The sequence below is a fragment of the Akebia trifoliata genome, chromosome 2 (assembly GCF_017979445.1).
Source record: "Akebia trifoliata isolate Shusen 1 chromosome 2, ASM1797944v1, whole genome shotgun sequence".
Taxonomy (NCBI): Eukaryota; Viridiplantae; Streptophyta; class Magnoliopsida; order Ranunculales; family Lardizabalaceae; genus Akebia; species Akebia trifoliata.
The window spans coordinates 2,085,174-2,098,309 of NC_141376.1; the positions used below are offsets into that span (position 1 = coordinate 2,085,174).

Consider the following 13,136-nt stretch of genomic DNA (forward strand, 5'->3'; position numbering starts at 1 on the left):
ATTTCGAATGACAAAGAAGGCGCAGCTGGACGAATACTTGTCCACCTTTGTTGGAAGAGAGAATATTCTAAACAAGAAAATCTGGATACCTCATCCTTGGGGATTAGCCGATTCAACTCGTACAGAGTGGGAATAATTAGTTATGAAGTGATGGGAAGAGTCAACAGTATAAGGATAAGAAAATTAAAAAGAAATTTATTAAAACGGTACAGTTTTCATAATTAATTATTAAAATAATAAATTATAGTAATTAATTGAAAATGATTAATTTATCATTTTTAAAATTAATATTTTTTTATCAAAATGATAAAAATAATAAAATATAAATTATTTTATGGAAAATACCTTTTTTATTTTGCATATATATTTACTATTTTAACCTTAAAAATAAATCAAAATCCAATTAAATTTTTTTCTTCTTTTTAATATTCTCGATACTAAAAAATCTGCACTTCAGATATGCTTGATTGCATGGAAAATAACTTTCTATAAAATTTAAATTTATGAAAAAATAGTGATGTAAAATATGTAAGATTGAAAAATCAAATTCTTTTATTTGATTATATTTGGATAAAATCATGGAAAAATTATATGGGTAAAAAGAAGAAGGAGAGGAGGAGGAGAAAAAAGATGAAAGAGAAGAGGAAGAGGAAGAGAAAGAAGAAGATGAGGAGGAAGAGGGAGGGGGGAGGATGTCGTGATGGTGGTGGTGGTGGCGGTGGCGGTGGTGATGGAGGTAAGTGAGGAAGAAGATGATAAGGAAGATGAGGGAAGAGCGTGGTGGTGGTGGGGGCGGAGGAGATGAGGGATGGAGAAAGAGAGAAAGTGATCGGAGATGGTGATGGTGACGACGACGACAAGGTTATTGTGATGGTGGCGGTGGTGGCAGAGAAAAAGAAGATATGTGTGTGATAGAATTAGAGACGAAAAATTTGGGTGAATTTTACTTTCCCACCCATATGGGCGGGAAAGTAAAATCTATATTTTGGTAGACTTTTTAGTTGAGGTGGAAAATGAATTTTTATTTTCATGTGCAATCAAACACTTGAAAATGTCATTTTCTACGAAAATTAATTTTTCACCCTATTTTTCATGTGCAATCAAACATACCCTTCGTCTTCTCTATTTTCTTAAATTTGACCCAATACAAACAATACCCAATTACATTTTACTATTTTTATTATTTAAAAAAAATATATTAATTATGAAAATGATAAATTATTATTTTCTGTCATTTTCGAAATTAATTGCTACACTTTATCATTTTGATAAATACTCCAAATGTGATGCATATTTTGATAAATTTGCCAAAATTAAATGTCAGTTGGGTTCCATTAAAGACACATAATCTTTCTCTTTATTTGTATAGAGATGTGTATATAACCGTAGTTGGTTTTCACTCGTATCGCGAGCAAACACATCTATGATAACGTGCACATCCCACCTCAGAATTGTGAGAATAGCAGTAAATGCCCTGTGTCATTCCAGCATTTTCCATTTGTATATACTCATTGACACCACTCAATACCTCTTTTAATAGTGTGGTCTCTCTCTCTCTAATATAATATAAAGCTTTTAGAGTCACTTGTGAGGATCTTTTGATTTTGTTACTGAAAATTGGAAATGGGTGCTTTGGATTACCTCTCTGATCTTTTTGATTTCTCCCATGGAAATAAGAAGATCAAGAAAAGGAAGGAATTGCAGGTATGAACCCATCCTTAGACAGCTTTTTCTTTATTTAAATTTTTTTTTTGTTTTTTGTTTATATTAAGGCAGTGGAGTTGCTGGAATCTAAGATGATGGAATATATTTTCATGTTGTGGGGTGTTTTAATTAAATGTCTAAATTGTTTAAAAAATATCAGACGGTAGAGATAAAAGTGAAGATGGACTGTGAAGGGTGTGTGAGGAAAGTCAAGAAGGCTGTTGAAGGGATGAAAGGTATAAATCTCTCTCTCTGTCTCTCTCTCTCATATACACAGATGAAAAGATTTCCTAGTGATTCCGGTATCCTTAAGAGGATTCTTTGTGATTCTACTTTCCATGTCCAAGTGTTTGTGCTATACAAGCCATCCTATTAGAAAATTACACTCTATTTGGTATTATTATTTGTAAGTGTTATATTATCTCACCATTAGTTGAGATTGGTATAATATTGAAGAATCATTCCAAATTTTCTTGAAAATTAGAGGGAGTTCCCCTTTGTGTATCCCTGGGAAAAAAATCTAGGCTTCTTGCACTTTCCACTTCAGGAGAGTTGGGGGGAGTTTATCACAGGTGAGTAGAAAATCATTATTCACCTAAAGATATATATATATATATATATATATCCCCTTGAAACCATAAAGACAAGATTGGGTTTTGGGAACGAAGGATGAAGACAAGATAGGGTATTGGGAACGAAGGATGAAAAATGTAGGCTTTTGCAAAGAAAAAAATCTGGATTTTAACTCCCAGCAATTTATTTAGAAAAAAAAAACAGCCTTAAGAGGTTCAAAATTTGAAGACAAACACGAAGAGGAGTTTCAATAGTTTTAAAAAAGAGAAAAGAAAAAGAAATTAAGAGGTTGAAGACAAGCAAGCAATTATTGAGGGGGGAAAGACTAAACCCTAGAGGAACAGTTGTGTAAGCTTTTTGGATGACTGTTCAAATCAAGAAAGTGATCAGACGGTAGTGAATAACCAATGGGTCTTACTTAAAAGAGTGAGGCCTACCTACCAAACATGTCGCAGAGAGTAGTCGCAGCCTTGTAGGGGTGTTTTGAAAGAATCTAGCTTGCTCCATACTTGGCTTTATCCAGAATATTCTGATTTGTTGCCGTAACTTAACGCAGGGGTGTCAGAAGTGGACGTGGACCCGAAGCAACATAAGCTTACAGTGATTGGCTACGTGGAACCCAATAAGGTGTTGAAGAGGGTATGTTGGCGTACAGGGAAGAAGGCCGAGTTATGGCCTTATGTTCCCTATGATGTTGTAGCTCACCCATACGCACCAGGTGTTTATGACAAGAAGGCCCCACCCGGGTACGTGCGGAATGCTATGGACGACCCCAAGACTTTGACATTGGCACGTGCTAGTTCCACTGAAGTTAAGTACTCTACTGCCTTTAGTGATGATAACCCTAATTCGTGTAGCATCATGTGATTGTGTGTAGGTGAGTGTGAAATACTACCGTAGGCCCTCTATAAGATGGTTTGTGTTTGTTATCGTACTATTGATTGGTGTTATATGTGTTTGTATCTCGTTGAAAGCAGACATTTTAGATAATGTAAATGGCCTTATTTTGATTGATGTGTTTTTTTTAAAAAGAAAATTATTACGCTTAAATTAATTCCTTATAAACAATAAAAGGGTGTTTAACTAATACAATTATTTACAATAAGGGTATGTTTGATTGCACATAGAAAATAGGGTGGAAAATCAATTTTCATGAAAAATAACATTTTTCAAGTGTTTGATTGTACATGGAAATGAAAATTCATTTTCTACCCCAATTAAAAAGTCCATCAAAATGTGAATTTCACTTTCCCATCGTGGGAAAATAAAATTCACCCATATTTTCTATCCTCAATTCTTTCACTCATATCTTCTTCTTTCTTACCACCACCACCACCATTACACTAATCTTGTTGTCGTCGTCATCGTTATCACTGTCGTCGTCGTCGCCGTCTTCGTCTCTATCATTACTATCTGCGGTCACCTTCTCTCTCTCTTTGTCTCCTTCTTCTCCATCCATCACCTCCTCTGCCACCATCACCACCACGTTTTTCCCACCATCTTTCTCATCATCTTCTTCTTTACTTACCTCCGTCGTCGTCACCATCACCATCATGTTCTCCCTTCTTCTTTCTCACTTACCTCCACCATCACAATCGTCGTCGTCGCCGGCACCACCGCCATTTTCGTCGTTGTTGCCGTCGCCGCCACATCCTCTCCATCTTCCTCCTCATCTTCTCTTCTTCTTTTTTCTCATATTTTTTTCATGATTTTATCCAAGTAAAATCAAACAATGAAATTTGATTTTCCAACCCTAACTATTTTTCACCACTATTTTTCCATGGAAAGTCACTTTCCATGAAATCAAACATACCCTAAGAGATATTATTAATTTTATTTTTTTTTCATATATTTAATTTTTTTTTCCTTTGTGATTTTCATCTGGAAATTCTAAACGTTGGGACAAAGAATGCCTTTGGGTTGGGATGAATGCAACGAGATTTGGTTGAAATGAAAAAACTTTGAATCGGGCAGTCTGTTACAAACTTTTAGTAGAACTCTCTTATTTAGATGGCACGTGGCCTATCCAAGGAGGTATCCCAACTATTGATGAAAAAGTAGGGGTATAAAATAAATATACAAAATCATGTGTCATGTTACAAACAGGGTTCTTTGGAAATTTTGGAATGGGTTGATAACTTCAAATTCGGACTTAAGTTGAAAAATATGAAATTAGGTTGAAAACGATGAGATTTACTTTCAAAACGACAATATTTAAGTTGAGATCAATATGAAGTAGGGTTGAAAACAATTAGGATTCGCATAGTAATTGTATTTAGAACACAATTAGATTGAACACATTTGATTGTTTTATTTAAAGGACATTTTCACAATTTCAACATACGAGAATATTTTTGACAAGTTAACATCTATGTTAAGAGATGATTGTTTTCGTGAAGGGGTTGGACCTCATCTTGCATTTTAGTGTGGGGGGCAACACTGTTATTGCCAATTTTGCAGAAGTGATATTCCACCACTAAAAGGAAAAGACAAAAATGATTGCCCAAGACACTTGGTTCGACACCAAGCCAAAATGCAGTTGTCTACAAAATTGTAAGTTTGTACTTTTTCACAAGACATGAGTGAAAACATTAACGATTCTATGCACACCTCCACGTCAATTTAGTGTTGAACACAATGTCCTTCAGAATCACTCTACGACGACAACCTCAAAAACTAAAAGACACCAAAAAATAAAAACTATCTCCTACAAATAGACTCACATCTAAACCACATAATTAAAAAATCACCCCTTTGAAATCCTCAAAGACATCTTGAACCTTCATTTGAGACTCAGCTGTACTTACCATATAAAAAATTGGTTTTACAGAGGATTTCTTTCCTTATTCCTTGTTGTTTTAATTATGCGAGAGGCTTTAATTTGATCATCATCTAAAATCATTGTCAGTATAACTAAAAGTATTCAATAAGTTTTTTCAAAGAGGTGCCAAAGACATCTAAAGGGGCACACCATAACTTTTTCGTGGCTTTTACCTAACGTCTACCTATCACACATGATTATGTCCAACTCTTCTTCCAATGGTGTCTTTATTTCTTCCTTAAATTCATTTTTCTATTTACGGCAAACCTAACAACCCAGTTCTCCTATTATTAGAGTTTTATTTATATTTTTCATTATTATTTATATTTTTTCTAAGTTTTTTTTTTTGGGTTAAAAAAGGAAAAAAAAAAAAAAAAAAAACACAGTGTTGCTTTCTCGTTTCAAGGACTAAAACTTAGAAAGTTTGATAATGTAAAATTGTATCTGTGACACAATCTAACTTGATTTTAATTACTTTAGATTTTAGAATTGGACATTAAACTAGAACCAGAGCTTGGGAATTGTTATAATAATTTTTATTTTCCGGAATTTCCTCTTTACAAATTTTTACTCATCAGTTATTTATTTATTTTATATTATTATATATTCACTAAATTATATTTATTAAAAAATACCCATAATAAGGCTTACTCCGTATTGAGCCTTATGCCAATGAGACTTTAACCAGTGAATGTCCTAACGTTGTAACATTTAAAAACAATCCTCACGATCACAAACCCCTTGACATTTTTCCTATCACAAGTGGGTTGATAGCCATGGACTTACCTTCAACATGCTTAATACACGTATGACCCTCACATAAGTGTTGAGTTTAGTCCCACATCGGACACAAATTTCCTTGTCTCTCTCATTATAAGATTCTGGGCCTCTCCACTCATTGTCAATTGATTTTGAGTTGGACCCCCAGATTTATCATGGTATCAGAGTGGGCCTTACTCTTCTCCACGTCACTTAATTCATATTTTCACGTTCTTTGGCTCAATCCCGCCTATACGTGTGGATCCCGCCTATACGTGTGGGGGCGTATTGAGTTTAGTCCCGCATCATTAACAATTCATTTTGAGTTGGACCCCCAGATTTATTAATAAGCTCTTTCTTGAATACTTAAGTAAGCCTTCTTAAAATGATTTTTAGGAGATTTACCAATTTACCAAGATTATAAAAAACTCAAAGAAATACAACTATCAGAGTTATGGAATAAAATAGTATTGAGTACAAGTTATTTTTTACTATTACAAATATTGAAAGTTCTCCTATTCAAACTTGAGGAGGAAGAAGAGTCTTCTTTACAAATTTTTACTCATCAGTTATTTATTTATTTTATATTATTATATATTCACTAAATTATATTTATTAAAAAATACCCAGAATAAGGCTTACTCTGTATTGAGACTTATGCCTATGAGACTTTAACTAGTAAATGTCCCAACGTTGTAACATTTACAAAACAATCCTCAGGATCACAAGCCCCTTCCTATCATAAGTGGGTTGATAGCCATGGACTTAACTTCAACATGCTTAACACACGTGTGCACTTACATGAGTGTTGAGTTTAATCCCACATCATATACAAATTGCCTTGTCTCTCTCCTTATAAGATACTGGGCCTCTCCACTCATTGTCAATTGATTTTGAGTTGAACCCCCAGATTTATCATGATGTTAGAGTGGGTCTTGCTCTTCTCCACGTCACTTAGTTCATATCTTCACGTGTTTGGCCTAGTTTGGCCTACACGTGAAGGGACTTATTGAGTTTAATCCCACATTATTGCCAATTGATTTTGAGTTGGACCCCCAGATTTACAATAAGCTCTTTCTTGAATACTTAAGTAAGCCTTCTTAAAATGATTCTTAAGTAGGGTCCTGATTTTCTGCCCCTCCCCCCTCCCTCGGTACATACTCCTCCATTTACCAAGACAATAAAAAACACTTAAAGGAATACAACCATTAAGAGTTTTGGAAGAAAATAATATTGATTACAAATTAAATTTTATTATTACAAATATTGAAAGTTCTCCTATTCAAACGTGGCGAGGAACAACAATCATGATTTTTTTACTTCCCTATATACTCCTGAAGTGGCATGTGTTAGAATCATATATTTTTCTCACGATACACAACCACACATCCTTATACATATGCAAGAAAAAAATCTATGATTCTACACATAGCACGCCATGAGAGTATGAGGGAATATGTCAAAGGGGGAGTCAAAAAATCATAGGTAGAGGAATAATGTAAAAATTTAGAATATCTTGCACAATTTCATATTATTAAGGAATCTTAGATATTTTTTAAAACATCCCTAAAATACTTTATATGATTTTTTATATAATTACATTAATAAGAAATTTAGACTTATAGAAGAATTTTCAAATTTTACTCTCTAGAGTTATCTAGAAAATTCTTAGAAAATTCTTAGAAAATACTAAGTTCTTATCTTTAACATAATGCACTCACTACGTTATTGAGATATATAGAATAGTCATTGAGATAGGAAAGTTGGGTTGCATTTTATTAAGGCGCATCGAGTTGCATCTAATCAAATTGGTGTAGCTATGGTAGTTATTTAAATAATATGCTGTACTGAAATGCACTGAATCATGTTAATAAAGTATAACATAATTGATACTCTAATAGCTCCAAACCTCGGACCCAACAAAAGTATTCACCGTGAAATCCAGTAGGATCTGAACTGCACGTTATGTGTTATCTAACTCATCGCAAATGCAATAATTGCAATCTAAAGAAATACTCCCACCGTTCAAAGAGTGGGCTTCGAGCTTTATACAAATTCACAAATCTCATCTAAGATATCTTTATTTCTTAATATTGTCATCATTCAAGCTACACTTATAATCAGAGACATGCTCTCAAAATATGAAAACTAATAACCTAATTAGGCATAAATTAAATATGATTAATGTCGTAAAATCTTTTAAAAAATAAAATATAAAAAAAAAGCTTCTTTTATGTTTTATTATTTAGACTGCTTAAAGTTAAGATCGAACCTGTGGAGACCATTTTGTCCCCACCTTAGATTGAAGCATGTGTCCCTGAAGTTGGGCATTCCTCGAAAAGTATCGAGTTCGATCTATGTGATCCCCAAACAAACATCACGTGCAACGACAGATTTTTATTGGCATTGATCATGATAGTAGAAAAAGTATCTGGTCATACCTCTATTAAAACGAGATTTTCACGAACAGATACCAACTGAGTAAAGACTCAATCTTGAACGTAGTTTAATTTAAAATTATCCAACATAATAAGACAATAAATTTAATGTAATCTAGGTATTTTCTATCACGCCCCTTGATTTAGGATCGAGATTATCTCAAATCTCAAGGGTGAAATGAATAGAAAAGAAAATACCTAAATAAAAATCTTCAAAGTTTAAATACGATATGTTCATCATCATAATCTTGCGATCTGTCTATATAATGTTTTTCTTCAAGAATAGGCATCTCAGTAGTTGGGACATCTGAAATGTTTTGCTGGTAGGGTTAGTATCAGGGAAGTTACTCAATAGTAAACTCATATTTCAAATTAATAGTCATAATATTAATGGATAAACAAGCTAATATATTTTTAATAATTCAGATTTCTAAATAAATAAACAAAATGAATAACACTTAAAACAGGCTAATTTTTAATAAACAAGTTACGAAATATCTCCATCTCATAATAAAATAAAATAAACATAAATATGCCATAAGAATATCAATAATAATATCAATCCTAGTGGTGTATTTGATAAGAATAACGAGGTACACGACCGATACAAAAGTACTGATTTGTATATCGATGCTTCAGTACTTAATCAGTGTGGAACTCACATTTAGTTCTTGATTTTATGGTTGGTCTGACAATTTATCATAATTGGTTGACCATATTTTTCGGCTCAGATTGGCCGTTGATCCCTAAAGGAGATCAATTGTTTGACTACTATATACTGTAAATGATCATTTGACAAACCAACTTCATCGTACCTCTGTGGTATGCATGTATCATCAATCAATTTAGTCATTTACAAATCATTTATACAGTATAATTTGTTATTTTCTAATAAATATAAGATATGAATTTCCCGAATAGTAGGTATTAAGATATTCTCAACTACTATCCCATACTACCGGAGAGAATATCAAACCCCTATTATTCTCAATTAATTGGTTGTTTCCGGAAAGAGCTACCGATTAATCTTATAGGTATTTATTACCCTTTTAATAGATAACAAAAATAATAATTATATTTTTTAAAATTTATTTTAAATAAATTAAAACAAATTCTTTTTAAATAATTTAAAATAAATTTGCAAGTGTTACGATATTTTCAAGTATTCAAGAATTATAAACATGCAACACTATATCGAAAGTAGTAAATCCTAAAATAATAAACATGCAGGTACACCGTCCCATGGTTACCGTCCTAATTGCATCACATGCATTATTACACAGTGTTCAAAAACACTCTAAACCTGAAAATTCATTAACACAAGCATATACAACCGAGAATTCAATTCTCAATTACAAACAATCGAGACTTTCTTTTTCGATTTCAAATTTAATTTAAATATTTCATTTTTTTTAATAGATAATCACTCAATGAAAATACATTTTCGAAACAGGATGTCTTAATAATTTTTAAAACGAACACTCCACAAAAATTACTATGAAAATCAATTTATTTAAACAAATTGATTTTCTGGTTATACTCACCTAAATTCATTTATTTTTATTTCACGATATTTAAATATCAAGAAAAAGATATAAAACGAATTATTTTACAATTTGATGCATAAATTTTGAATTTAAATTATAATAAATTGGAAACTAACTATCAAAATTGAAATAAAACAGATTTCATTGAAAAATATACTACAAATTTGAAATTATAAGTTTCCTACCATCGCAACTATGTTTTACGCGTCCCTACACCAAAAAATAATTTTTCTAGTTAATCCCCTTGACGATTCGACTAAGTAATCCGGTGACTATGTAGATCTCGAAGTCGTGGTTATTTTTTTTCTTTAGTGTAGAATCTTAATTCCTATCTTAAATGCATTTAAATCTTGATTGAACGTAACGTACGCGAATCTAATTTCAAATTCAATCGATCACTATTTTGATTTCAATGTTTCTGTTAAAATGAACATTAAATTCTTACTTTATAATAGTATAAACTTTTATATTATAATAATATAAATTTTTATATTATTATATAAAAAGTGATACAGGTGTTGTATCATAAATTCTAACACCTTTTATTTATAATATATATAATAATATAATATATATAATAATGTATAATATATAATATAATAATATTTATATTTATTTTAATTACATTTTATCTTTTTTTATATTTTAATAATTTCAAATCTAACTTTTGTATATAAATAATTATAATTAAACCTAATTTTTAATAAAATAATTTATTTTAATATTTTAATAATATAAAGATAATTAAATATTATTTTTTTTCATATATTTTTTTTTCTCTGTTATATGACATTAAAAAAAGGAAAATGCATACTTACAAAGCAAGCCATACTGAGACTTAAGCTTCAAGAATTAAACAGTGAAATTCCTCGCCTAAATGCTCATAATGGCACCACCACTTGTGGGCTGATAGAGACGTTGTAGTATTCACACCATTTCAAACCAAAAAGATCTGAAGTACTTTTTTTTATAGGTAGATGTAGGGTTTTGCAATGTCAACAGGATTTTGAAATCCAGGATTGCTTGGCTAGGTGTTGTATAGGGTAAATATGGAATTAGATCTAGAGCCCATAAGTATCAGAATCTAAAATAGTTTTGATGGCCAAGTAAGATAAAGATGTGTGGTACCTAAAGAGTCCGTCAACCCTATCAAACCCGACGTAGCTGAGCTAAGTTGAGTATCTGCCCATCCCTGGTAAAGAGGGACAGACCAGAGTAGAATAATGGGATGAGTTATTATCTTTGCGATCAAATTGAGAAAGAATCCCGAGAATCTTGGAGTGATTGACTATATTGATTCCATCATAAGAATTTTTCGTTAAAAAGCCCAGAGATTTAGGTAGAAGATAAGTCCTTGATAAACTCGAATCCCTAGGAATAAGAAATGGGGGTGACATGACAAAAGAGGTGGTTGAAAAAAGGGGTTGACCACTAAAGAAGAATGTTATTCCCCGAAAATGCCTTGCCTCTATGTTCATTTGTCGTGAGGGCTAGCTTTCTATTTTTGTTTATTTTCCATTTGGTAGAATATAAGTCCTTGATTGGACTAACTGTTATTCTCTATGAATTTTATTTTAACTTAAACGTCATAGGGTGTTTGATAAGTATCACATTGGTTCCCCTACGTGTAAGTGGAGAAAGAGAACCCAGGGTATTTGATAGGTTCTAGATCGGTGACCCTACATGCAAGTGGAGAAAGAGAACCCATCGTAAAGGAAGTTTGAGTTGTTTGAGATAAATCAACAAAAAAGTCACTACAAGTATTATCCTAGAAAAGAATGACCTTTATTGTTAGGTCTCATTAGAAAGTGATGTGAGCACATGATTTTTAAACTCATCCGAGACCGAGACGTATCGCTTAAGTTAACTCGGTATCGAAGCTGAACAAGACCAACCCACAAAGTATTTTGAGATGACCGCGTATCGTGGGATAAGCGAGTCATTTCGAACGATATTTTCTAATATTTCGGGCGATACAAACAAGACAGCGTAGAAAATAATTAACTCACGAGTTAAATGAGACGTATCAGACGAAATTTTAAAAATTTCGTCCAAATTAATTGAGACAAACGAGTTAAAGCTTCAACCGTCTATTATTTCACCCTCAAATCGATTTTTTTTTTAATTATATATTTTTTTGGGTTCATTTTTGAATTTTTTCTGAATTTTTTAGATTTTTTAAATGATTAAAAATCATTGTCTCAATGTCAAACGAGACGAGACATATCAAACGTGTCAACTCGGTATCAGAACTAAACGAGACGAGATGTGATACCAAGTTTAAAAACCATGTGTGAGCAATGATCACGAGGATTGTCAAAATGGCCCTCGAACACAAACATTTTCTTATAAGAGCTCTCAAAAGAAACCATTTTCTAAATAATTTTTATTTTTCAACTAATGCTACAGGCATCCAATAGATATACAAGCTCATAAAGAAGCAAAGAAAGAGCACAAGATCTCACCTTTTCTTTTATTTGCAACGGAAGTTTCCATGTCCAATACCTGGAAGCTCTTTGAATTCAGAATCAGAATTCCCCATACACTGAACATTCCCAATATCGCAAGCCCCTAATCCTTGTCCATTTGATGCACTAGCTTCCACCCCGGGATGCAAGCAGTATAGCTGATCATCACAACGTAAATCACATGGATTCATAACATAGACCCCAGACAAGTTCGGGTTGGCTGATTTTTTATAAGGAAAAGATCCAATTTCGCCTTCAATCCTTCCCCTGATGTCCACGAGCAAACACTTGAGCCTTGCATTCTCCGCCTCAAGCACAGCCTTACCCTGCAATTCCTTCATCAGTTGCTGATTGATGGTCCTCAATTCGACTACTTCATCCTCTAAAGAGGCTGCCCGGGCTTTTTTCTTCTCACGGTACTTACGAACAGCTTCACTATTACCCACTGGGCCTTTCTTTGATTTCTTTCCAATAGATTCGGATGTGTCATCGGTACCAACATTATCTTCTGATTGAGCAGATAGAATTTTGGAGTGGGCATGTAAACAAGTATGTGTGTGTGAGAAATTCGGTCCAGGTGGGTTGCAAATGTGGGTGTGGGTACATGCATAAGTATCATTAAGGATTTCGTCGAAGGAGCAGTCCATCGAACAGCTGTTCAGAAGTTGATCATTCATGTTTGTGTTTGAGAAAATTCCTTTCGAGTAATCAAGTTCTCCGTCGTCCATGGTCAAATCTTAACAAAATACAATATTCAATTAGTGTGAATTTTAATCTACAACAATGACAACAAAACCTTTATAAACATTGCGAAATTTAGGACAAT

The 13,136-nt window shown here is 32.8% G+C and overlaps 1 protein-coding gene and 1 pseudogene across 4 annotated transcripts in view; one reads left to right on the forward strand and one right to left on the reverse strand.

Annotated features, from left to right (window-relative positions):
* The first annotated feature begins 1,528 nt into the window (after positions 1-1,528).
* Positions 1,529-3,291, forward strand: LOC147408705 (heavy metal-associated isoprenylated plant protein 26-like). The gene is made up of 3 exons (XM_086420944.1): positions 1,529-1,704; positions 1,865-1,940; positions 2,834-3,291. Exons 1-3 carry the CDS (start codon positions 1,624-1,626, stop codon positions 3,142-3,144), a joined length of 468 nt encoding a protein of 155 aa, XP_086277070.1. The 5' UTR covers positions 1,529-1,623; the 3' UTR covers positions 3,145-3,291.
* Positions 3,292-8,461: 5,170 nt separating this feature from the next.
* LOC147408706 (basic leucine zipper 23 pseudogene) overlaps positions 8,462-13,136 on the reverse strand; it is a 37,680-nt pseudogene continuing 33,005 nt past the window's right edge. For 2 of the 3 annotated variants that reach the window (XR_015171323.1, XR_015171315.1), the window contains exon 2: positions 12,214-13,046. The product of XR_015171323.1 is annotated as a basic leucine zipper 23 pseudogene, transcript variant X3 (transcript). Of the gene's footprint in view, positions 8,603-12,213; positions 13,047-13,136 lie in introns of those variants that run through there. The other variant, XR_015171320.1, reaches the window with a different exon arrangement.